Consider the following 27,184-nt stretch of genomic DNA (forward strand, 5'->3'; position numbering starts at 1 on the left):
AAAAAAAAGGAATTTCTACTTTAAGACTAATAACTCCTCCCCCTTCCTCAATTTTTACATGAAAAGACAATGTTAAAAGCCATTTTTTTCTACATTTAAAGCACTGCCCGCTCGCTGAGGAAAGGAAGGCAGTGCATTAAGACTAAACCCCGTAGAGCCAAGCACTCAAAGTGAGTAGGGGTGATTTGGAACAGTGGATTTCATGCAGAAGGCTTCAGTTCTGACTACAACTCCTTTGCTTGTTAGCTGCAAGATGTCAAAGAAACAATTTCTAATCTTCTAGGAGTGACTATTGCTGCATTTGTACTTGAGAGCATTAGACTGATGAACTTTAAGGTCCTTCCTGCTCCAGCATTCCCTGATTCTGCTATTTGGGGCATCTCGAATAAGCTGGAGAAGAAACCAGATTTGGTATCATACAATAGCAAGAGTGGTAAAAAATTAGTGAGTATAAATTGTTAATGTGCATTATGTCTTCTTGTCGTAAGGTGAGGATCCTGACCCATAAACCTTGGCTGGTTCTTCCTACCGAAAAATCCTAAGTATTCAGGGACACTCTTCTGAAGAAGCTATCTCCAGACCCTCCTCCTGGTGATCATGGGGAAGAGAGTGGCCATCGTCGGAGCTGGTGTCAGTGGCTTGGCCTCCATCCGGTGCTGCCTGGAAGAGGGGCTGGAACCCACCTGCTTTGAGAGGAGCAATGATATTGGAGGCCTGTGGAAATTCTTGGTGAGTGGGAAAGCCCTGGAATATCAACAGAAGGGAGATGGGTGGCTCTGCAAACCAAATCTGATCGGTTCTATTCAGACTTGGGAGGAAGGTCACAAAAGCTCCAGATCTGGAAAGTAAAATCTTCTCTCTCCCATCATGCTAGTGTCCAATCACTCAAAACTACTTCATACCAGCTCATAAAACAATGTTACCTGTGTAACAGAGCCCAGATCTCCAGGCTGTAAAGGGTGCTAATGTCGGTAATTTCTAACAAAAACAAAAACAAAAATGCACCACTGCCTCCCCCATGTAAATGAATGGAATCTATCCCTGTTCCCTATTGCTCAGAAATCCTAGGAACATAAAGGGGATTAAAAAAGAAAAGAAAAAGAAAAGGAGAAAGGTAGACCAAGATCAGAAGTTCTCAGTTAGTTTCAACTCTTAGGTTTTCTGGAAAGATTAATTTTCGGCAAGTCGCTTTTTTCTTTCTGGACCTCAAATGCTCATTTGTCAGATGTTGAGGCTGGAAATTAAGTTTCCTTTAATATGCCTTCCAACTGTAATGGGATGTGATTCTATAATTACCGCATGTCTATTAGGAAGACACTGTAAGTTATGATAAACAATGACTGTGTGTGTTGTGTGTGTGGTTATTGAATACTCCAACCAACTCCAAAACCAAAGAAAAAACTGATTTGTCTTTGCCATTCAGGCTCATGGTTGGACAAGTGATATAATTAGTAAATATTCACTATACAAAACATGTTTAAATTTTGAAAATCACATTGGGGAAACTTCTATTCTTTCTATCCTGAATGTCTCAGCCATTGTGATTGGATATAGATGATATATATTTGGCATGAAGACGTTATATCCATACCATTCACCTTATAGCCAAATTCCGTCTTGGTCTCAGTGCTTGCCCAACCTACAACAACAGGTTGCTCTAGTAGAATATACCAGTGCTAACTTAGGACATCTTTGTATTCATCTCAAGAGTCTTTTTTTTTTTTTTTAATTTGTGAGGTCCTATAATCCTGAAAGTATTATATGAGATATAAGATCATCTCCATTAGGAAATGATCAAGAATTATTTTTTAAAAAAGATGTTTATTTATTTATTTTTGAGAGGGTGGGTGCAAAGAGAGAGGGGGACAGAGAATCCCAAGCAGCCTCCATACCATCAGGGCAGAGACCAATACAGGGCTCGATCACAAGAACTGTGAAATCATGACCTGAGCGAAAATCGAGTCAGGTGCTTAACAGACTGAGCCACTCAGGCACCCCAAAAGTTATTTTTTTAAGGATTCAATTATCTTTATTTACATTTGCTCAGGGAGATGTGACCAGCTTAGCCTAAATCATGAAATGGTTCTCCATGATCCCATTAGCAACAATTAAATGCTGCTTGAATATCTATTTTGGCAGAGTTTTGTGCTAGGTACTGGGATGACAAATGCATGACATAATTACTTTACATAAATGGTTTCCAATCCATTTGGTGAAACAAGCCATAACACAGGTCCACAATCCTTTGATAGAAAGATCGGCAAAAATTCATTTGATGGCAAAACCTTTCCTGAAGTCATAAGACCAGAAAACATGAGCTGAATTGACATTGGGCTAGTTATAATCTTTATTTGTCCCACTTTGTGTTTCACTGCAGAAATTTTCTTGTGTCTGATGATAGGGTGCTGTCCCACTTCTCACTAGAAGTGTTATGGAGAAAAATCCAAAAATCTACAGATTCCAAAATATATCTGGCCCTATGAATTTCAAATAAGAGATTATAATACTTTACAACAATGAGACAGCCCTTGGTGATGGTCAACTTAATGAACAAGTGCTTTGAGATTTAGGAGATGGGGTGGGGGGTGGCTACTGAAATGTTCTCAGGTCAAGGGACACTTCCTGCAGGGAGAGTACTTGGCTGAGACTTGAAGGGTGTTCTCAGACAAGGAACGTAGAGGACCACTATGTGACATAACTCCAGAGTGCCATTTCCACTGTAGTCTGTGAATGGCACCCCATGGACATGCGGTCACCAACAGTGTGCCAGTACCCGGTGGGAGAGGTTTCTCGGTAGAAGGGACCAGCGTGAAAGGCATGGGGAGGCAGTGAACATGGTATATCCGGGAATTTGTAAGTTAACCAGTGCAGCCAGATCACAACATTTATTTAAGGAAGCAATATATGACAGATGAGTAAAATGCAAAATCAGTCTCCAGGTTATCCACAAGATGGGTATCTTTCTTCCATAGGTCACTGGTTATAAGAATTATACTCAAAGACCCCGTGGGGATGTAAATACATAAAAATACTCTAATTGTGAAAGACAGGTCGGGGAAACTTCTATCTTTCTGTCCTGAATTTCTCAGCCATTGTGATTGGATGTAGATGATACATACTTAGCATGAAGACATTATATCTGCACCATTCGCCTTATAGCCAAAAGGTGAACCCTTCTCTTCTTTTCCAAGAAAACCTGCTGGGTTCGATGCATGTTTAGAAAGGGATTTTTGAAGAATGTGTTACATAAGCTTTTATCTTGCAAGTCCTGTTAGGCAGAAGGTAATTTGGAAGAAAGACACCTGATAATTCTGAACTTTTCACCACGTGCTTTTTCTGCAAAATGGAAACCAAATGAGACTTAAACACTCGCAGGCTGAATGCGAGCATGTTTTAGTTTCATATCCTCCAATATTAAGGCCTTGTGTCCTCAAAAGATTAATTAACAAGTTGTTCAACAAGCCGTGTACAATAGGTGGGTATTATTTTGATTGCAAAAGGGGAAAACAATGGAACCAGAACTCCCTGGACTTTTGTTCCACTCATCCACTCATTTATTCAACAAATACATTCAGAATACACTATGGATAGGGTACAGTGTTAGGTACAGCTGCAGATAAGAGGTACAGCAGGCAGCCAGCTTTTTAAAATCAGAGAAAACAAGTCTCAGAATGACTGTAATATACGCGAATATGCGATTAGGGCAGTAAAGTCAATCAGAGCTTGGTAGAGGTAGGGATGACTTCAGGTTGGTGAGAGAGAGGCAAGGAAAGGCATGAACGAAGGGGGCAACTTTGGAGCTGGACCTTGAGGGTATCTTTAGACAAGCAGAAGTGGGATTGACAGGCAGAGTCTGAAAGAAGATCAAGCCAGACTGCTTGACATGCGTGCACAACATTCTTGAGTTAGCCTCTGACCTCGCCCCCCGGTTGGTTATGTTCTAGCGGGAAAGACGAGACACAGATGCAGTTATAACCCAACACAGGCTGTGACAACGTGACCGCAGCTGCTTGGATCTCTGGGTCTAGGGCAAGCCCTCTCAGCCAGAGGCAGAGTCTGAGCTTAACTTGCTCACTAGCCACTTAAACTACGCCACAAGCAGAAACTGGAAATACGAGCTCTCTGGAGCAATTGTCTGTTGTTATATAACACAAGCGTTTTCCTTTGTTTGTAGAACAGCCTGTCAGGGGAAATTCCAAGGAGCTGTCGGGTACATACTCTCCTCTCTGTTATGATCGGCTGGGGTCAGGAGGCGAAAGAGCAGAAATTCATTAATGATGGAAATAATCCAAGGTCTTATCCACTCTGTTTCCCAGAGCGGAGTCTTACATTTTTTTAACCAGACCCCTGCCTGAAGCCCGCCTTCCCTCCCCTCACTCCTTCTGCTCACTTCTCCTTCTCACAACAACCAACCAAAGGTACGGCTGTGGGTGAACGGGAAAGACTCAAACCTGAAAATCCACCAGGCACAAGCTGTCACCCTTTTTCTGATCGTCGCAGAAATTTCAAAGTGAGGCTTAAGAACGTTAACATCTCCGAGCCTGGCTATTTATGAAAAACACAGCAACTGCGAATAGAGGAAGTTTTCATCCCAACCTAAAGTCAAACAGGGGCCTCAGGCAGCCCCCGTCCTCACCCCCACCCCCACCCCAGCCCCAGACCCAAGCCTCTCAACCATTCCAGCACTTTTGGTCTGTATCTTCCAGAGGTCAGTTTGGGGCTAGAGGATGACAGATGTCCTGAATCCAGCAGGAACATGTCATTCCATCCCGTTCCCACATTTCATGAAGGTTCCTTTGGGTTTGGGGGAAGCGGAGGCTGCCAGCTTTTTAATGTACTTTCAAGGCAGCACATTGTGTGAATTTTTATCCTGCCCTTACAGCAGAGAGGAAATGTTTGTTTTCCATTTAGCCTTCAACTACTTCTCAAAAAGAAGCCAGTTTTCAATCACATAGCGGCTCCATAATGAAGTGGCAAGATTTGATACAAGTTCTGAGGCTCCTGGTTTCCTGTGTCTCTTCGGTGAGGAGCAAGTGCCACTAACTGGTGGTTAGGGAGGTCCGCCAGCACGGAGTTCATCTACAAGAGAGCAGCGGTTCTCAAAGTGCGGTTCCGGACCAGCGGCATCAGCATCGCCTGCAACTATCGGAAATGCCGATTCTCAGGCTCCCCACTAGACACACTGAATCAGAAATCCGGGGGGGGCGGGGAGGAGGTGAACGAGGTGGCACGCAGGAATCTAAGGGGGCCTTCAGCTGATTCTGATTATGCCAAATGAATAAACCCTCCACTTCAAGTGAAGTGTTCGAATCAAACAGCCGATCAAATAGACTAAAAACTGCACCCTCTTTTGGACCATTTAATTGTGTTCTTTTAACATGACCATGAGATCAGAACCAGCGCTGTGACTGGAAAAAGGAAGAAAACGCTACGGGACTATAAACACAGATGTAACATGGGGGTAATTCTAGGAAGAGAACTAAGGTGTAGGGTCCCAGCTCTGCGCCAGGTGCTATGCTAAAGGCTTTCTTTGTTGCATCTCACAGAGAAGTGTGAATTGTTTTCATGTCTTTTTTTTATACACATGAAAACGGTTTCAGTCGACCAAAACTTGAATTTTCACTGAGGGAAACATCATCCTTGGCCTCCTTTTTAAGCTTTCTTCCTCTTCCTAGGACCATGCCGAAGAGGGCAGAGCCAGCATTTACCAGTCGGTATTCACCAACTCTTCCAAAGAGATGATGTGCTTTCCAGACTTCCCTTATCCTGATGATTACCCCAACTACATGCACCACAGCAAACTCCAGGAATACATAAAGACATTTGCTCAAAAGAAGAATCTTTTAAGATATATACAGTTTGAGGTAAGGGTCTTACACCTTGTGCTGTTGATCCCAGTATGTTTATCGGTTGGAAGGGGGTGGGAAGCAAGGATACAGACTTCCGTTACAGAAATCAGAGCTCCATGTTTGGACAGCTCACCAATCAAATGTTGGTTCGGATTATAAAGTATTCATGCATTGTGCTTTCTCCCCCCTAAAAATGTCCTCCACTAGTGTCCGAGAACTTTTAGAATATCATCGCAAATACTGGAGAAGCCTATACTATCATAGCATATGTTCCACCCCATACACTGTCACGTGTTAGAAACAATCCCAGACTGTCTAGTCCATATTTAGATTTCTGTGGGTTCAAGGCCGATGAGTTGTGGTTCAAGAAAACATGCCATTCTTCAGAAGTTCTGCCATTATAAGGAGAGTAAAAAATGAATGAATAATACAGCCATTGCCCTCATCCTTCACCCACTTAGTTTCTTAGATGAGGAGACACAGCAGTTAAGGCAGAGATGCGCTCTCTGCAAATAATAATAATACTTCATATTTGCTCACAGGTCTTAACCTCGGTTCATGACTGTGAAATCCAAAGCACATATATGTAGTGAGAAAAATTATCAACCATATCATGAGTTGTGATTACATTTAATATAATGTCACTTATCTATGATTATTTTATTTATTATATTTAATATGATTTCACACTTATTTACATAGATAGTCATACTATGGAAGTGGCTAATATTTCCAAGGGAGAGGGTACGCCACCACGGAGAAATAAGGATTGAACCCTGAGACATTCCCACATTTATGGAATTGATAGAAAATGAGGTCAGAGAGAAAGAGGCCATGAATTTCAGTAGAGGATGGCAGGAAGCAAATGACATGGCCTCTTTCACCAGATTCAGTGTAATTTACCCCAAATCTATTAACTAGATGTCACAAAAGTAAATAGGCCCCAGTGAGTGATTTTCCTTGGAAGATTTGAAGATTCACTGTGACTCCTTGTTTTAATGTCCTCCCTATATTTCTCAACAATCAGGCAAGCTCATAACAATTACTTCCTCTGCAGAAACACTGCAAGAAAATTAAAACCCACAGAATTGTAAATAGAAGGAATTTCTTTCTGGTTTTCTTTAAGACCCTGGTTTCTAGCATAAAGAAATGTCCCAGCTTCTTAGTCACTGGACAATGGGAAGTTGTTTCAGAAAAGGATGGGAAACAGGAATCTACTATTTTTGACGCTATAATGATTTGTTCGGGACATCACGTATACCCCAATCTACCAACTGATTCCTTTCCTGGTAAGTTTGGGAAACGTATAATAGTCTGGGGATTTATTCACGAGCACCAAGGGTTGAGCTAGATCTTTCCATAGATTGTCCATAATGATTATTCTTAAGGTTCCAAAGATTTCAAAACCAAATTTTTAACTCTGATGATAAATACAGAAATCATTGTTCTCCTGAACCCTTATGCTAAAAGAATCAAGAAGCTGCAAGTCAGAGATCAGTTGACGATGCAGGTCCTTAGGGAGGAAGGGCTTTTAAATGTCATCTATATCCACATTTTGCAAATTCACTTTAGAAATTTCAGTGAGTAGGGGCGCCTGGGTGGCGCAGTCGGTTAAGCGTCCGACTTCAGCCAGGTCACGATCTCGCGGTCTGTGGGTTCGAGCCCCGCGTCAGGCTCTGGGCTGATGGCTCGGAGCCTGGAGCCTGTTTCCGATTCTGTGTCTCCCTCTCTCTCTGCCCCTCCCCCGTTCATGCTCTGTCTCTCTCTGTCCCAAAAATAAATTAAAAAACGTTGAAAAAAAATTAAAAAAAAAAAGAAATTTCAGTGAGTATGTGTGTGTGTGTGCGCGTGCGCGCGCGCGCGCGCGTGCGTGTGTGTGTGTGTGTGTGTGTGTAGTGGCACACTCCATCAGTATGCAAAAGCACCAAACATCAAATAAATATAATACACAGGTAACCTCACTTTCTCCTTCCTTCCTCCTTCATTACAATAGGAACACAGGTCTACTCTAAAATATTAGAGTTCTGATCTCAAGGCATGATGTTCACAGGCCGAGATAATTAAAAGAGGCACCCAGAGGCACCTGGCTGGCCCAGTCAGTGGAGTGTGTGACGCTTGATCTCGGGGTTGTGGGTTCAAGCCCCACATTGGGTGTAGAGATTACTTTAAAATAAAATCTAGAAAATATTTATAAATAAATACATGAATAAGTAGAGATTCAGGGAGAATAGAAGATGGAAAGCATGAAGGTTAAGAGGCAGTATATTTAGGCTTAGAACACTTGGGCTCAACCTCTTATTCCACTAGTTCCTTAGCATATGATCTTGGACAAGTCACTTAACTTCTTTGTCTCGACTTCCTTATCTTTTAAAAGATAATGATATCTGCCATACAGAGATGTTATCAAGATTAAGTGTTTGTTTAAGCATATAGATCCTAGCCCACAGTAAGCACTCAATAAATATTAGTTATCATTATTATCAAAATAGAAGTTCCCATATCATAGGTTTTTAAGGCACTGTAAGTACTTATTTGGGGGGTTAGTGTCAAAAAGGATAAATGCGTTTCAACTAGGAAACTGTTTTTCAAAATTAAGACTGATAACAGGAGTTAAAAAAAATTGAAAAAGTGAGTCTTCACCATGTCTTCTGAAAATCAGCTCAAATCCCTCCTCGTGTTCCACTTAGGCCTACACCAGTTTCAAGGCCACTATCTCCACAGCAGGGACTATAAAGACCCGGATGCCTTCAAGGGGAAGAGGGTCCTTGTCATCGGCCTGGGGAACTCAGGATCTGACATTGCTGTCGAGCTCAGCCGTCTGGCTACACAGGTACACTTCGGGAAACAAACTTAGGGTACGGGCGTGCTATTAAATCAACAGCTTGGGCGCTGAGGCTCGTGCTCACATGTCATACTACAAGGGATCCACCTGTGGCATATGTCCATTGAATCAAGGAGGACTAGAGACATGGTCCCTGTAAAGCAAGGTAACGTGGCCCATGCTAGCAAGGAAGCGCATTCTACCGGAACCAGAGGTAAGTGTACGTGTGTAGACATACATGAATGCATTGTTTTGTTTTAATTTTATGTTCTGCTCACCTCCAAGCAAACTGGTTGCTAATCAGGATCTGCGTTTATTTGTTTAGCAGTAGTTCTTATCATAGTTCTTACCATGCAAAAGGTGTTTTGCTTATCATTCTGGAGGTCTGAGATATAGAAGATTTTGTTCCCACCGTCTTCTATCCGTTTAATAGCCAGTGCTCAACAAATACTGGGCACATGTTATATGCCAGAACTATGTCAGACTAGCAATAAACACAGAAATAAGTCAGACTATTTCTGACTTCCAGGAGCTGTCAGTGGGTGGAGGTGGGAGGACAGGTACACAGACCTTCACGAACGGAGGTAATAAACCTTCCGTGACATTAGGTGTGGCCGCACCACGAAAAGAGAACCTAACTTAGCCTGGATGAAGTCAAGGGAGGCTTCCCAGAGGACTCTATGCTGAATCATCCATGACCAACAGACCTTAAAGAGCTTAACCTATTGTTAAGGAAATAGGGACTCAGTAAACAAATTCTTAAACAGAATAAAACCTAATGACATTTTTGGTGTCAAACTCCCTCGGGTTATCACAAAAGTGGCATAAGAGACAAGTAGCTCTCAGGGCTGAGGCAGCTGCCATGGTCTGAGTGCCCAGACGAGGTCATGAAGTGGGCACAGAAGGACTGGAAGAGAAAACTTCAGACAGAACAGAATTAACTTCTTGACATCTCCTCAGCCTAATTTCAGGTAGAGATTTAGCTATATTTCTCCCACCCAACCCAGCAACTACCCTCAACCACCCACCCCCACTGAGGCCCTGGATTGGCTGGTCCCCACCAGACCTACCATCTATGTCTCTGAGTCTGTGAAGATTAAACCTGTCACAACTGACTACACAGCTCTCTTGTTCCAGGCTGTCAGGTTCTCATTATTTCAAGAACTATGCACTCGCCCTCTTGGGTGGAGAGACAGAGTAGTTCCATCTCTACCTAGTTTCAGTCATAGGCGATTCATCCTGACCCAACTGTCTGAAATTGCTTCTTCCAGGGGTGGCTAGGAGTCTCAGTCAGTTAAGCAGCTGACTCTTGGTTTCAGCTCAGATCATGACCTCAAGGTTCATGGGGCTGGGCTCTGTGCTGACAGTGAGGAGACTGCTTGGGATTCTCCCTCCCTCTCTCTCTGTCCCTACCCTATGTGCCTTCTCTCTCTCTGTCTCTCTCTTTGTGTATGTGTATGTGTGTGAATATACATATCACACACACACACACACACACACACACACACATATATACTTTAAAAATATTTTTTTTAAATGTTTATTTATAAAAAAATAAATAAATGTTTATTTATTTTTGAGAAAGAGAGAAAGTGGGAGAGGGGCAGAGAGAGAGGGAGACACAAAATCCGAAGCAGGCTCCAGGCTCTGAGCTGTCAGCACAGAACCCGAGGCAGGGCTCGAACTCACGAACCGCGAGATCATGACCTGAGCCAAAGTTGGACACTTGACCGATTGAGCCACCCAGGTGCCCCCAAAAATATTAAAAAAAAAAATAAAAATGCTTCCGCCTGGATACTGAGGGCAATGCACGGAGATGTCCATAAAACATATCCATTGTGTCATATCTGCTTGCTTCCTACAGTGTGACATTGAAGTCTATGTTGCCTTCCCCACCAGGTCGTTATCAGTACCAGAAGTGGCTCCTGGGTCATGAGCCGGGTTTGGGACAATGGCTACCCTTGGGACATGGTGTATGTTACCCGCTTTGCGTCCTTTCTCCGGAATGCCCTGCCTTCATTTGTCTCTGACTGGTTATACGTGAAGAAGATGAACACGTGGTTTAAGCATGAGAACTTCGGCCTGATGCCTTTAAATGGGTACTACAAGTAACACGTATTTTATCACTTAAAAAAGCGGGGCACTAGCTTCAGTTGAATTCTTTCTCTCTAGATCTTACTTTAGCTGTCTCACTGAGGTTGTTGAGATGAAACCGAGGACTGCATGAGTGGCACAGTATACCCAGAGAGCACGTATGGGTTGAAAATCTTATTGAAATGTCTCTGGCGGGGAAAGAAATGTGGGAGAATACAAAAGGCCAAGGAGTGGGGCACTAGATCCCCCTGACATGACAGATTCATTTATGGTAGCTCCAAGCTAAAGCATAGAATTTTGAGGGCAGAACCGTCTCATGAATTGTTCTTTTGAGAAATACCTCATCCATGCTTGTAAGTGAATAGGGATCGCAATTTTTTTTTTAATTTTTTTTCAACGTTTTTTATTTATTTTTGGGACAGACAGAGACAGAGCATGAACGGGGGAGGGGCAGAGAGAGAGGGAGACACAGAATCGGAAACAGGCTCCAGGCTCCGAGCCATCAGCCCAGGGCCTGACGCGGGCTCGAACTCACGCACCACGAGATCGTGACCTGGCTGATGTCGGACGCTTAACCGACTGCGCCACCCAGGCGCCCCGGGGATCGCAATTTTAATACCTATTCCTCAAGACTATTGTGGTATGCAGCAAGATAAAAATATATAAGGCATTTTGTAAACTATAAAGCTTTACAGATATTGGTTCTTACTAGTCTCGGATGTTCTAATACGCTTGTAAGGAGCAATTAACCAAGTGGTATTAATCGACGTGTCTCAGAAAGTAGAAAATCTCAGAATGAAAGTACACACCTCTTCCACCATGGAAAGATTGGAATGTTAGCAGGACAGTCAGGAGGCATGGAACATGTAAAGCAGTGGAGATTCACAAAACTGATGTAGCCGGTAAAATTAACAAGCTTTGGTTTATTTATTTTTCTGTAGAGACAGAGCCTGACACCTGCTAATTAGAAAGGCACTCTAAGTAGAAGAATCAGTACGTCCATAGAAAAATATTAGAGTGGCTAAGACAAGAAAGGACTCACTAAGAAATTTCATCTTGGCCCATGCTAGCAAAAATGTTTCATTGTGGGGGGCGCCTGGCTGGTGCAGTCAGCGAGCATGCTACTCTTGATCTCGGGGTTGTGAGTGGGAGCCCCGTGTTGGGTATAGAGATTACTTGAAAATAAAATCCTTAAAAACGTTTCAAAGAAAGGTTTCATTGTGTTAGAGAATCAGGTAAGGCAAAGTAAGAGGAAACCGTAAATTGAAATAGGAAATGCCAGGTTTAAGAGTCAGACGCTCACTCCACAGCATTTATCCTACTTAGTCTGGCAGACTACTATATCCTTAAAGATAAAACCAACCAACCAACAAACAAACAAACAAAAAACATTGATTTCATGCATTTAAACTTATGTTTAATGTAATAGACACTCCAAAGCCTGAGCTGATGAAGACTTTTGGTCTTGTAAGAGTAACTGCAAATCACAGTCTGACTCTGCCCTTTAGACAACGAAACATAGGTTTGGAAATCCATTCATTCTAAGAATGAAGCTCCCTCTCAGAAAGGGTTCCAAGTACCCTAAGGTTTTGATAACACCTTCTCACTCCTTCCTCGAGTGGGGGGAATAAAAACAGGTTTTACTGAGAACTACTTTTTGTCACCTGGTAAGGTAAGAGACAAAGTTCCAGAATGATAGAGGCAGAGAAAGATATGGAAGTATACAGGCACATTCTAAGATTTATAAACTTTCTGAGTGTTTGAGATACTTGGAGTACATTCCAAAACGCCCCGAAAGGAAACGTGAGTCAAAATGAAGAATGTGGTCGCAAAGCACATCACTCCCAGAATTTTGGCAACCAAAGTGCAGTGTCAAAGTTGTTACACTTTCTTTTAGGACCACAGCTGTGGAAAGGAAGCCACACATGACAGTGTAACAGCTCGCCACAGCCAGTTTGATTTGCTCAAATCAAAGACCTTACTTATAATAATAGTTCACGTATAATAATGACGATTGCATGAGGCAGAGGCACTGTTTTAAGTGCTTTATGGGTAATTGTTCGTTTAGTTCTAACCATATGAGGTAGATTCTATCACTATCCCCATTTTACACATAAGGAAACAAATACAGAGTAGTCACTAGTGAGAGATGGAGATTGATTATAAACCTTTCTATTATTATTTTTTTATTTTTATTCATTTTTGAAAGACAGAGAGAGAGTGAGTGCAAGCGGAGGAAGAACAAAGAGAGAGAGGGAGACACAGAATCCAAAGCAGGCTCCAGGCTCCAAGCAAGCTGTCAGCACGCAGCCCGACAGAGGGCTCAAACTCCTGAACCGTGAGATCATGACCTGAGCCGAAGTCAGACACTTAACTGACTGAGCCACCCAGGTGTCTCCCAGAGTCTGCATTCTTAACCACTGATTATGTCTAGGAATTAGTTTGATTGTCATCTATTTGGCCAATCTCCAAATAGTATAAGTACCCATAAGGGAATCTTCAAGTTTCAAAAGACCCAAAGAGGCAGCTCAGACAGAATTCTTAAGGATTGTGGCAGGCGATAGTAAAAAAAAAAGTTGCCACAAGAGAAGAGTTCAGAGGTCCTCATGCTAATGTTTAGCTCCTCAAATCTGGTTCCAGTGCTATGGACTGTTGCAGATATTTCTTGGAATTGGTGCATTACAGCAAAAGTCTGTCTCTTGTCTCTGAACAGTTCCCTGCGAAAAGAGCCTGTGTTCAACGATGAGCTCCCATCCCGCATCCTGTGTGGCACTGTGTCCATCAAGCCCAATGTGAAGGAGTTCACAGAGACCTCGGCTGTGTTTGAGGATGGGACTGTGTTTGAGGCCATCGACTCCATCATCTTTGCAACAGGCTATGATTATGCCTACCCCTTCCTTGATGACTCCATCATCAAAAGCAGAAACAATGAGGTGACCTTGTTTAAAGGCATCTTCCCCCCACTAATGGAGAAGCCAACCTTGGCTGTGATTGGCCTTGTCCAGTCCCTTGGGGCTGCCATCCCCACAGCTGACCTCCAGGCTCGCTGGGCTGCTAAAGTGTTTGCAAGTAGGTCGACCATTCTGTCTTTTATCCATTTAGTCAGTGAACGTTTACTGAGCACCTTCTATATTCCACGTACTGTCCTAGGTGCTAAGGATCTAAAGGGAACAAGACACACTCCGTGACCTTAGATAGCCTAAAATAGAGCCAGGGGGATGCTAAAATAGGGGAAGTTTTAGGATGTTCTGTACAGGAATATAAATCAGAGGCAGGGAGTGGCAAGAAACAGAGAGATGGACTAGAACACGGACGGCCTTAAGACCTGTGTTAAAGAGCTCATAGGGAAATTGGAGGGACTATTGGAGGGAGTTTGCAAGGCTTTAAGCAAGAGAAAGACAGCAGTGGATAACTGCAATGTCAAGATACATTGTGAAGGTCAGAAGGGCCCTGGTGGATGTTGCGGGCACCCGACTGGCATCAAACTGTGTCAGAATAACAATGGCAGGCCACTCCTACTCTATGCACCATCTTGTCCTCCCCCTCCAATCCAGACCCCAGGGTCTACAAGTATGCTTATGTAAGGAAATCAAGAACATGAGGATTACATGGAGAAAGGCAATGTCTCAAATATATAGATTTAATTTACTTCAGTCATATTGATTACTATTAAAGTGTCTTTTTTTTCAAGGGTCCGAAAACCTTGGCCAACATAGGTATACCTTACCTAACATACTGTCCATAAAAACTTAGGTAATAAATTTACAGGTAATGAAGAAAACGTTACAATCCTAGAATGGATGTTTTCTAAAAATGTTGTGGGTAAGTAAGCTTCTATTTCAAATGTACACAAAGGATGATTGAAATAATCCCTGCTATGAAATCCTTTACAAGGTTGTTCCTCTGTAAAATACTTCCATTGTGTTTTCCTCTTAAAGGAACAACAGTGCCAAGTACCTGGGGTTTTACAAAAAAAAAAAAAAAAAAAAAAAAAATGGCTACAGTTCATAAGCCCAAGAAATGTATATGAAACAAAAGATGGTATTTATTCATTCAGCAAATATTTATTGAGCAACTACTATGTGCCAGGCTCCATCTTGGCACTTGGGACACAACATCAAAGCAGACAAAAATTCTAGCAAACATCTGACCACAACCGTACCAGGAGAGGTAAGGTGCTAACAATGACTAGGAAGTATTCATGCACTGTAAATGTCATAATAGCTTTCTGCCATGGTGACAAAGGCAAAAGAGCTACAGTCAGCGATCAGATGACCCCTCCACTGATAATGTATTGCAAAGCTCTGAAATTTTCTGATGCTTCCTGGCCGCAGGCTAATGCTGGAAAACCCATGCATCCTTCCACTGTTCCATGTTAATAGGTATGTACCTTAGAGTGAAGATTACTTCTGGAGAGAATTCTTAATAAGAGGATGCAAATAAGAAGTATGAAGAAGCTGTTATGATATTAATATACATAAAGTGTATCTAAGGCATGTTGGGGATTAGGTCCTCCAGGATGTCACAGAAATATGAGATTAGGTGATCTGAAACTACAAACTTCTTTGTTGCCACTGTCTCACTGCAGGCCAGCCCTGCTATTCATAGAGGGGGGTTCATTGACTTCTCAAGTCTTTATTTCTATAAATTGTTATTCTACTAAAGATACCAAAGGCAGCTCCTCTTGATACAAAATCTTTTAGGGATACAGTTCATAAATACTACAAAAAAATCAGGGGTGCCTGGATGGCTCAGTCAGTTGGGTGTCTGACTTCAGCTCAGGTCATGATCTCTCTGCTTGTGAGTTCGAGCCCCACATCAGGCTCTGTGCTGACAGTCAGAGACCGGAGCCTGCTTCGGATTCTGTGTCTCCCTCCCTCTGCTGGCCACCCCCACTCACTCTCTCTCTCTCTCTCTCAAAAATAAATAAAAACATTAAAAAAATAAAATAAAGAAATTTTAAAAAACATTATGAAAAAATCATGTGTCATTATATATTTCTGATTTTTTAAAATATTTTTTAATACTTCTTTCCCCATTTCTCTTCTAGACTCATGCACCTTGCCAACTACAAATGAAATGATGGATGACATTGATGAGAAAATGGGGAAAAAACTCAAGTGGTAAGAGATTGTACTTGCTAATGAAACAAACCATAAGATTTTCCTTTATATGTAGGAAAATGTTGATATATTTTACAATATTTTTACTAGTCAAAATTCACATTTTTGGAACACTTGCTATGATCAAGCAGTATGAGATAGGAAAATAATAGTCATTACATGTCACCTGTAGGATAGTACAAACTACACTCTAGAGTAGTTTCTCCCATGGGAGTGATTTTGATCCCCAGGGAACGTTTGGCAAAGTCCAGAGACATTTTTGGTTGTCACAAGTGGGGAGGGCATGCTATTGGCATCTAATGTGTAGAAACTAAGGATGCCACGAAGCATCCCACAATGCAGAGGACAGGCCTCCTAAACAAAATATTATCCAGCTCAAATGTCTCCAAGAAGTCCTTTCCCATCAGCCACATGTCTGCCAGCAAGTTAACTAGCTGGGAACTGAGCAGTGGCAGCACTGTAATCAGAAAACCAAATGAAGAACCAAACTGAGTTCACCTGCCCTAGTATTTTCTTCTAAAAAGATATTCATTTCGGGGCACCTGGGTGGTTCAGTCGGTTGGACGTCTGACTTTGGCTTAGGTCATGATCTCACAGTTCATGGGTTCGAGCCCCACATTGGGCTCTGCACTGACACATTGGAGCCTGGATCCTGCTTTGAATTGTCTGTCTGTCTGTATGTCTCTCTCTCTCTCTCTCTCTCTCTCTCTCTCTCTGTCCCTCCCCCATTTGTGCTCTCTCTCTCAAAAAATAAAAAAATAAATAAAAAATAAAAGAACATTCCTTTCTGATTCATCCAAACATGTGTTCTCAAGTACACCATAAATGGGATTTGTAGAAAGTCATTCAGATGGCTAGTCATCACGTATTTAAATGTATTTTTTATGTTAGCTACTTCCATATAAATCAATTCTTTTCCAATTTTATATTAAAATCTGTTGGAAGAATAATTAGATAATGAATCCCATTCGGATGAAGAGGTGACTGTGTAAGAAGATGCTTTCTTCTTTCAAGCTCTAACACATCATTCACTGAGTTCTGCCACACAGTTGCTGGCAAAGGACCTAGAGGAGAGTAGAGGTGGAAGCTTCAGACTCAACAAAATCTCTCCCGCATCTCATCCAGTTCACAGGGCGGCTCTGCCAAATGGACGTGCCTATTCACCATTCACGCAACTCACTCTCCTTACCAGCCTTTATATTACAGGCCAATAGGAAAAAGAAGCAAGGAAAGGAGAAGCCCCGAAGTCAACCGCATTTCTTAAATGGTAGCCTGCTCTTCAGGGTTCCTAAAAGTAAATGAGGCCATGCCCCAGAAATCTAACACTGGGGCAGATCCCAAGCAAGGTCATGTAAAGAATAATCATGTGTTAAAGAATAAACTAAGTTGATCCGTCACCTTGGCATCCTGGGGTCCTTTCACTCCAGGCCACAGAAGACCAAATGACATCAAATTTGGATAGAGGTTAGGAAGGAGGAAAAAAAATGAATCGACACATTTATAGCCACAGAACAAATGATAAACTCATTGTTGTGGAAAAAGGGAGGAATGGGATAATCCTGGAGCTGCCGACTAAAATGCTATTTTCTGAGCTAGAAAATAAGAAATTTGTGCTTTATTTACTGTGCCCCTCATTCCCATATGTTCTTTTCTTTCCTCAGGTTTGGCCAGAGCCAGACTTTGCAGACAGATTACATCACGTACATGGACGAGCTGGGCTCCTTCATAGGAGCCAAGCCTAACATACCATGGCTCTTCCTGACTGACCCCCAGCTGGCCTTGGAGGTGTACTTTGGTCCCTGCAGCCCATACCAGTTTCGACTGATGGGACCAGGGAAGTGGGATGGAGCCAGAAATGCCATCCTGACCCAATGGGACAGGACAGTAAAGCCAACCAGGATGAGAGCTGTAGGGAAAGCTCAGAGACCCCAACACTTTTATAATTTGGTCAGAATTCTTTCATTCCCAGTGCTTTTGCTAGCCGTTTGGCTTACATTTTATTAATGAGAAAGTCCTTTACATCTCAGAGTTTAGCCTAGAAGTTTAATTATTCAGATATGTATGTAGCTTAATTATAGGTATATACACATATGCATATATAAAATCTCAGAGCTGCTCTTTGCTTTCCTGCAGATGTAAAAATTAATTCTGGCCCATTTGATTCAAAGGCTAAAAAAAAAAAAAAAAAAAAAGGAAAATACTCGGGCTTTCCCTTTCTGATGAGAATCTATACTCTAAAAAGGCTTTTCACATGCTGAATGGGCAAATTTGGAGATGCTTGAGATAAGGAAGAAGGGGGATGAAGGAGAGTGAGCACAGGTTTGCAGGATGAACAAAGTTTAATAAATTTCTTAAGGGTGTTTCATCACAGGCAGAGATGACATCACAACAATGTTGAATCTTTCAACCCATGACATGGTATATCTTTCCATTTACTTAGATCTTTAATTGCACTCAGCAGTGTTTTGTAGTTTTTTGTATATAGATCTTACCCATCTTAGGTCAGATTTATCCTAGGTATTCCATATTTTTGGATGTTATGATAAATGGTAGTTTAACATTCTTTAATTTCCTGTTGTTTATTGCTAACATATAGAAATGCGATCATTTGTTCTTTTGTTGAATCATCTGTAACTTTTTTGTAGATTCCGTAATGCTTCCTACATAAAGAATCACGTTGTCTAAAAATAAAGATAGCTTTACTTCTCCAATTTCAACTTGGATGTCTTTTATCTTTTTCTTGACTTATTGCACTGAAACTCCAGTATAATATTGAATAGAAGTGGTGAGATGAGACATCCTTGCCTTGTTCCTGATCTTAGGAATAAAGCATTGAGTCTTTTACCACTAAGCATGATGTTAGCTATAGATATTTCATAAATACCCTTTATTAAGTTGAGGAAGCTTCCTTCTATTCCTAATTAGCCGACAGTCTTTATCAGGAATGGATGTTCGCTTTTGTTAGATGCTTTTTCTGCTTCTTTTGAGATGGTTTGGGTTAAAATATGGTAAATTACATTGACTATTAAACCAACCTTGCATTGCTGAAATAAACCCCACTTGGTCATGATATATTATCCATTTTATACACTGTGGGATTATATTTGTTAAGGATTTTTGCATGATGGATATTTATCTGTATTTTTTTTATAATATTTTGTCTTGGTTTGTATCAATGTAATGACAGTCCCATAGAATGAATAGGAGAGTATTCTTCCTCTTACATTTTCTGGAAGAGTTTGTCTATCATTTGCATTATTGCTTTCTTAAATATTTGGTAAAATTCACCAGTGAAGCCACCTTGACCAAAAGTTCTTTGTGTAAAAGTTTTTAAACTACAAATTCAAGTTCTTTAATAGATATAGGGCTACTCAGGTCATGTGTTTCTTCTTGAGAGATCTCTGGTAGTATGTGTCTTCTAAGTAATTAGTTCATTTTATCTAAGGGAATTCAATAAAGATACAAGGTCTTTTCAACAGATGGTACTAGAACAATTGGATATATATATATATACATATATATATATACATATATATATATATATATATATGAAAAAAAATCAATCAATACTTTGCATCCTATACAAAAATTAACTCAAAATGGATCCTAGAACTAAATGTAAAACCTAAAACTATTTGGGCACCTGAGTGGCTCAGTTGGTTAAGCATCCGACTCTTGATTTTGGCTCAGGTCATGATCTCATGGTTGTGAGATCGAACCCCATGTAAGGGTGTGAATGGAGCCTCCACACTCAGTGCAAAGCCTGCTTAAGACTCTCTTTCCCTCTCCTTCTGTCCCTCCCCGCCCCCAAAAGTAAAAATTAAAAATTAAATTAAATTTTAAAAACCTAAATCTTATGAAACTTCTGGAAGAAAACATAAGAGAAGATCTTTCAGTTAGGCAAAGAGGTCTTAGACAATATCAAATGCAAAATCCAAAAAAATGTATAAATTAGGCTTTATCAAAATTAAGAACTTCTATTCTTGAAAAGACAGCATTAAGAGAATGAAAAGACAAACTATGGGGTGAGTGGGTGGCTCAGTTTGTTAAGTGTCCAGGTCCTGATTTCAGGTCAGGTCATGATCTCACAGTTCCTGCCCTTGAGCCACACGTGGGGCTCTCTGCTGTCAACGTACAAGCTGCTTCAGATCCTCTGTCCCCTTCTCTCTCAGCCCCTCCCCCACTTGCATCCTCTCTCTCAAAAATAAATAAACATTAAAAAAATAAAATAAAATGGAGTCATGGAGTCTGGAACAGGGAGCTCTCACATCCTACCACTCATTGCAGCCCTTCACAGACCTAGTCCTTCACAGACCCAACAGGAAAAAGTCTACTTTGCAGGGTGCCTGGGTGGCTCAGTTGGTTAAGCGACCGACTTCGTTGGGCTCAGGTCATGATCTTACAGTCAGTGAGTTGGAGCCCCGCGTCGGGCCCTGTGCTGACAGCTCAGAGCCTGGAGCCTGCTTTGGGTTCTATGTCTCCCTCTCTCTCTGCTCCTCCCCCGCTCATGCTCTGTCTCTCTCTCTCTCTCTCCTTCAAAAATTAAATAAAAACATTTAAAAAGAAAAAGAAAAAGTCTACTTTGCTACTAGGGAAGAAGGAAGAAAGGCTTTCCTCCTCCCCCAGTAACAACCCAGCCAATGAGATACTCGCACAACTCAGCCAATGAAAAGCCACTACCCTTGGAACTCTCAGTTTGCTCCAATGGATTTCTTGTTTACAACAACTCCTCCCAACACCCCCCCTCACTCTAAAAGAGAATGTTCTCCTGCTTCCTTCTGCAGACTTGCCTTATGGCTTTTGCTATACTTGGCATGTTCCAAGCTGCAGATCCTCTGCTATCTCTGAATAAACCCATTCTTCTAGTAAACTGACTGTTTTACTTTTAAGGTCAACAGAGCCATAGATATGGATTAAATCAGCTAGGAAGGAGATGTAGGAGAATGAAAAGAAAATAAGGAGAGAACCCCAGCCAGAAAAGTAAAAGGAGACCAAAAAAAGAAATAACTGGAACCCTGGAAGAGAAAACCGGGAGACAATAATATGCTGGAATACAGGAAAAGGAGTGTCAAGGAGTTAGTAAACCCAAAAATTGCTCATTAACATGACAGTTTCAAAATCTATCTGTAAGAATTCGTGAGAAAAAGGAGTCTAGAAAATTTCGAGGAAGACAAAAGTAGGGGGGGAAATGCTTTGTCAGGTGTCTAAACATAGTATAAAGATACAATATTGTGAATGTGCTACGAGTATGAATGAACACACAGATTAATGGGTCAGAAGAAATGGTCCAGGAAAACATACAGTCCTCAGAAGAAAATCAGTAAAGGAAGTGAACAAAAAAAGGGTCACAGGAGGGAATAAAGGGAATCATCCCTACTGAGAGAGCCCTGTCTGCAAAGTTCTGGAGCTATGAACAAGCAGGGCACATTTGAAGAAGCGGCAGAAATCCTTCATGACTTCAGGGGGAGTTGGAGGGGAAAGGCAAGGGAGAGTCTGGAGAAGAAAACAGGACCCTCTAGTGGAAGAGAGATTCTCCTTCTGAAATCTAGCAAGTATCTGAGCTTTGAGTAGAAGATCTGGAACAAAGAGATCGAGTTACCAGCATGCTGCTACAGAGACCAAGAGCAGCCCTGTGTACATGACATGCTGGGATGTGTCTACCAATTTCTTTAAAGAGATAAGACCACAACCTGGTAATATGATACCTTGCAAATCAACAAAGAATGCAATGAATGCAATGAATGCAATGTCCTAATGTGGCTTTTAGTAAAAAGAAAATAGTTGATGGCACAATAAATACTAAGGGGGGCGTTTTTTTAAAGCCACAAGGAAGTGATAACTGAAATCCTTGTGCAATTTAAAGTTTACCTCTTACATTGAACTGCAGTGGCCCAAACTCATTCAACTGTCTTCTGCTTAGACTGACTACCCTTCCTTACCTTGTATAAAAAGAAGCATAACCAGATCCTTAATGTCTATGTTTGTGAATCACTCCATAGCAACTACCTTTGCACATTTCCACATGTCTCATAACTGTGTCCTGTCTGGGGAAATCAAAGGCAGTCTCAAAAGGTGAAAAGAGACCCCAAAGAAGCATTTTTCAACTAAGAGAAATGGCACAACAAAGAGGAAAATTGTAGTCGCTTTTCCTTCTTTCTAAAGCTTACTGCCAAGAAGACCATGGTTAAGCTTGGATTTTGTTCTAAAATTTAGGGGTTTTCTCCACATTTCTTTTCTGGATATAATTCTGGGTCTCTGTTTACCTTAAAGCTCATAACTTATGGAGGTGTTTGCATTCCTTTTAAATATCTGGTTGTGACAGGGGGTGCCTGGGTGGCTCAGGCAGTTAAGCATCTGACTTTTGATTTCAGCTCAGGTTAATGATCTCATGGTTCCTGAGTTTGAGCTCCCCACCCCCACGTCCACCCCTGGCATTGGGCTCTGTGCTGACAGTGTGGAGCCTGCTTGGGATTCTCTCCCTCTCCTTCTGCCCCTCCCCTGCTCTCTCTCTCTCTCTCAAAATAAATATATAAACATTAAAAAAATAAATATCTGGTTGTGACAGGGCTTATTTTTGGTCAGATTCACTGTTTCATTTACATGTATATAATATTCCTTTGTTCTATAAATATGTTACACTTGACAAAATGCAATGGATCTAAAATATTTTTTTTAAGACAGAGTGCATGCAAGTGGGAGAAAGGGACAGAGGGAGAGACAAACAGACAGAATCTCAAGCAGGCTCTATGCTCAGCACAGAGCCCAATGCGGGGCTCAATCCCATGACCCTGAGATCATGACCTGAGCCAAAATCAAGAGTTGAATGCTCAACTGACTAAGCCACCCAGGTGACCCAGATCTAAAATAGAAGACTCAAAATTTAACAAATATTAGAAGACTCAAAAAATTTAATGCCAGACCAGTGAGGGCTTTTAACCAGGGAAGTGGTATAAATTAAATTAACAATATGAGAAAATAATCTGGCATCAGGGTGGAGAATTTATTCTAAGTGGGCAAGAGTAGAAATACAAAGATGAGTTAAAAAGCATTGTGAAAATCTAGGCCTTATTTTCAACAGTTCTGAAGTTATGATAATTCCAAAAAAGTTATGGCTGAGGTGTCCCTTTATTTTATCTATAAAAGCAGAGTTTCATGAACTTTAATACTATCAACAAAATTATAACAGACAGCTTTAACTATTATAAAGTACAAAATGCTTTAATATTTGGAAGCAATCACTTTCCCATGACAATGTGCTATTATAAACAATTTCTTGTTTGTTTAAGTACATTCTTGAAAGACTTTGTGCAACAATTTGTCCAATGGTACAAGTATGTGCAATACATGGTCCACACTCTGTACTCAATAAATATTTACTAAGTAAATAGACATATCATTTTTTTTAAATCATTTTTTTAAAAATAGCTCCTCATTCAGATGTTATACCAGTGGACCAGCTTTATGCCCCACCTTAATTTCTACCCATGAAATATTCTTAAGTATTCTACCCATGAAATATTCTCATAGAATAAAGTACAAGCTATAATCCCGGCTATAATCTCAGAATATTTAAGAACAGGCCAAAAATTATCTTTGACTTTTAAAGTTAAACTATATAACTTTAAGTGACACAAATATAGTAGGATTAAGAGTTATGGATGTGTCTGCAGAAAAGATAACCAGCAAAAATTCAAGTATGTTTGTTTTCTTATTGGAGGTATTGTTGTTAACGTGAAGGATTCAGTTCAACATACTAAAGAACTTCCTGATCGTGAGGACAGCTAAAAGAATGAGCACCAAAAAGAAATTCAGTACCTGCTTTTCTGAGAGGTTTTATAAAGGTAATAGTCCTCCATAAATCTCACTCAATCTCCATGTAGAATGCACAATGTCACAGAGTGTGAGCTAACATTGATTTGTGCCAATGATGACTTTCGTTTTTAAGTTTGAAAAGCAAATGAATAAAGTGAACACTCCTTCAGTGAGGAACACTTACCCTAATTAAGAAAACAGACTAATCATGTGCTATTGCAACACAAAATCCTCAAAAATAAGAATTATGGCAATTATACATAATGATCTCTTTGCAAAGAAGTATCCCTGCTCCAAGGTTCTTGCCACCTATGGAAGTAATCATACTGCATTTATTTGAAAATTAATCATTATTCTAACTTTTCATTAGTTTTCACTGAGACTAATGAAAAGCAACTACTAGTCAGCCTCTTTGCCTTAAATTCAAAACTAGTAGGAATATATCAACAACCCTTAAGGCATCCTAGTAGTTAAGAGACCATTTCATTGACTTTGAATAAGAGAACCATTTAGCAACTAGTACATTGTGCTAGGAAGGAAAAAAATAACTAGATCCTGTCTCCCAAGAATTTATTATCTAAATGAATACATATACACAAGTACATATATCAGCAAAAACTCTAGACAACTTGGGGACAGTGATGGCTGTACCAGTGACCCATCCTGCTGGATCTCCTCATCAAATGATTTGAAACATGCTCCTCAGTATAACTTGAAGACAGAGTGCCAAAGCTGCAAAATAACTGGAGTTAAAGAGAAAACTCACCAAATTACAGTGTATCGTCTCTCACTTGGCCACCCACCTCATTCTATCGCAAGATCGGGTAGAGGTTGGCCAAGAAAAACCTCATGGAAGAAAAGACAGGGAAGCTAGCGAAAGGGGCTACATACACTTGAAAATACTTAAAAAAAAAAAAAAGGCATCAAGGCAGGTCAGAGCACAGACTACTGGGAAGGAATTTCAAATCTAGGAGTTTGAAGAACCAGACACCATTTAAAAGGATTGGCACAATATGAAGGGGGGGGGGGTGCGTGGCATAAACGTACTGACTGCAGTCAATGAGACAGTCCTTGAAATGCATAGCTCTAGGGGAGAAAAGAAAAGAAGATAGGCACTTTGGAAAGTCCGTTGTAAAATAAAAAGAAGAAAAAAAGAAAAGGTAAAATGGAAAGTCCTGTAAGACAGAAAAGAACCACAAAATTTGGAGGACTCCTAACCCCTCTACCATAATTAAACAAACAAGCAAACTGTTAAATACCTGAACTTTTCTATTCCTTCAGAAGAGGACACCATTAAATGAGGAATCTAATAAGACATCTCAATATCATAAAAATAAAGAAGATGAAGGTTATGCTATGTCTAGATAGATGGATAGATAGGTAGATAGCTAGATAGGTGTGAGGGAGGGATTGAGGGAGGGAGGGAAGGAAGGGAAAAAGAAGAAGGAAGGGAGGAAGGAAGGAAGGAACAGAGGGGAAGGAGGGAAGGAGAGGAAAAAGGAAGGAAGGAAGGAAGGGATGAAGGAAGGACAACAAAATCCTTTCCCAGAGATTCACTGGAAAAGTTCTATTTATGTCTCCTTGGCCAGAATTGAAAATGCATGGTGACTCCTAAGTGCAAGGGCATCTGAAATAATCATCTTTCCCAGCCAAGGCAGAATGGGAAAAATGAACTTGGAAGCTCTTGGATAGCCATTAAACAGTGTATGTCATATCTCTCATGTGTCATTCTCACACTTGATTAGTAAGTAGTTCAGCTAGATATAAAATCACAAGCCTAAAATCAAATGATCTTAGACTTTGAAGTCATTGCCTCATTGCCTTCAACTATTGTATTATAAAAGCCCATTGTCATTTCCATTCTTTGTCCTTTAAACGTGACTTGTATTTCTTTTTCTAGAAGCTGATGGGGCTTTCTTTTTAATCCCTGCAGTTTTGAAATTTCATGGTGAAATGCCTGGTTTGGGGTCTTTGCAAATTTCCAGGTCTGGAACTTCATCAATTCAATTTCTACAAAGATCAAACCTCCAGTTATCCATCCAAGATAAAGGAATGTCAGTCTGGTGGTTGTGCAACATGGAAGTATGAAATATCTGTTCCATAAACAAACTTTCAGCCACTCATGTTGTGTCTTTTTACTGATACCTTTGCAGTTCCTGATGTCTCCAGTCCCTAAACCACCACCCCCTGGCTTCATCTGGTGTAAATTCACCTTTACATGTTAGCATCCCCCTTGCAAGCTCAGTGTTAACTCTCATTTCTGATGACTCATCAGCTCACTTCCTGTCTTCAGAAAATGTGCTGACATTTCTTCTCTACTTTAATCTCTCTGATTTTCTATATCCTTTAAGTTTATGACTTGTTTATTTTTTATTCTCATTTGTGTGAGGTTTCAAAAGGTAGCAGAGAGAAAAAAATATATGTTTCAATCCACCATATTTAGCCTGGAGTTTTCTCAAGTACACCTGTAGTGTGAAGAATGAATCTGTAGGGGTGGGAGGTGGCTAAGGTGGTTGGTGGGATGGGCTAAGACGGAGAGTAGGGAGACAATCGAGACTTTCAGTTTGAAGTGATGACAATCCAACTTATGATAGTAGCAGGAATAACGGAGATAAGAGGACAAGCTTGAGACAAACTAAATTGATAGAAACAGCTGGGGTTGGTGATTAGTTGTAAAGGAGCAGCGTAACAGGTACTGTATATCAGGTTGTGCAGGTTACACTTCAACCGTAGCAACAGTAAGTTCCAGCCTCTGGCTGGGATGATCAGCAAAGACCCCAAAGATGGGTAGGAGTTTGATAGATGGAAATGGAGGCTGGGCATTCCAAATGAGGTGATCAATCATTACCATTTATTTGTAACAAGTGTTCTGCCAAGACTACAACTCGGACTATTTTGAAACTGAAAAAACTATCTATTTTGATAGATACAATCATCTTCTGTCTTCCTGAATGGGGACTATCATTTGCCTTTTGAGGCAAACACTCCCTCTCTGTTCCCTTTGGTTTTTACTTCATCACCCTATTGTTTCAGCAATGACCATGTAAGACAAGTGTTCACACCTTACTAAGGCAAGCCTGGAGGAAGTCACCCAAATGAAGATGTTGTTTTGATCATGGACTAATAACAAGTGTTGTGCTTGTGTGTGCTTATTTTGTTATAATAATTATATATTTTCATGGTTCAAAAACTTTAAAATAAAAAGTGAAAAATCTTATTTTCACCCATGACTTCTATTTGCCCAGGTCCCGATTCCCTTCTTTTTAGTTCCCACCTTCTCCCTGGTCCCCTCAGGTAGTCACTTGTATTAATGTCCTGAATAATTTTGCATAGTTTATTTATGAGAGTATGGGAAAATTAAAATGTACTTTCTTATTTGCCCTTGTTTTAGACAAAGTACAGCAAAATATATACACTGTTCTATACCTTGTTTTTGTACTTAATAATATACCTTGGCACTATGTATACAGAGAACCTTTTAAAAA

The 27,184-nt window shown here is 40.7% G+C and overlaps 1 protein-coding gene across 1 annotated transcript; it reads left to right on the forward strand.

Annotated features, from left to right (window-relative positions):
* The first annotated feature begins 108 nt into the window (after window positions 1–108).
* Window positions 109–18,604, forward strand: LOC115505358 (putative dimethylaniline monooxygenase [N-oxide-forming] 6). Its single transcript, XM_030302939.1, has 9 exons — window positions 109–170; window positions 489–729; window positions 5,676–5,864; window positions 6,976–7,138; window positions 8,537–8,679; window positions 10,570–10,769; window positions 13,478–13,833; window positions 15,815–15,887; window positions 17,549–18,604. Exons 2-9 carry the CDS (start codon window positions 598–600, stop codon window positions 17,889–17,891), a joined length of 1,599 nt encoding a protein of 532 aa, XP_030158799.1. The 5' UTR covers window positions 109–170; window positions 489–597; the 3' UTR covers window positions 17,892–18,604.
* The last annotated feature ends 8,580 nt before the right edge of the window (window positions 18,605–27,184 follow it).

This window comes from Lynx canadensis, chromosome F1, assembly GCF_007474595.2.
Source record: "Lynx canadensis isolate LIC74 chromosome F1, mLynCan4.pri.v2, whole genome shotgun sequence".
Taxonomy (NCBI): domain Eukaryota; kingdom Metazoa; phylum Chordata; class Mammalia; order Carnivora; family Felidae; genus Lynx; species Lynx canadensis.

Excerpts from the sequence above, each read along its gene's own strand:
- LOC115505358 (XM_030302939.1), top strand. The coding sequence starts at position 598 with ATGGGGAAGAGAGTGGCCATCGTCGGAGCTGGTGTCAGTGGCTTGGCC. Across the intron at positions 5,865-6,975 it reads TAAGATATATACAGTTTGAG|ACCCTGGTTTCTAGCATAAA; the intron begins GTAAGGGTCTTA and ends GTTTTCTTTAAG. Across the intron at positions 10,770-13,477 it reads GGCCTGATGCCTTTAAATGG|TTCCCTGCGAAAAGAGCCTG; the intron begins GTACTACAAGTA and ends GTCTCTGAACAG.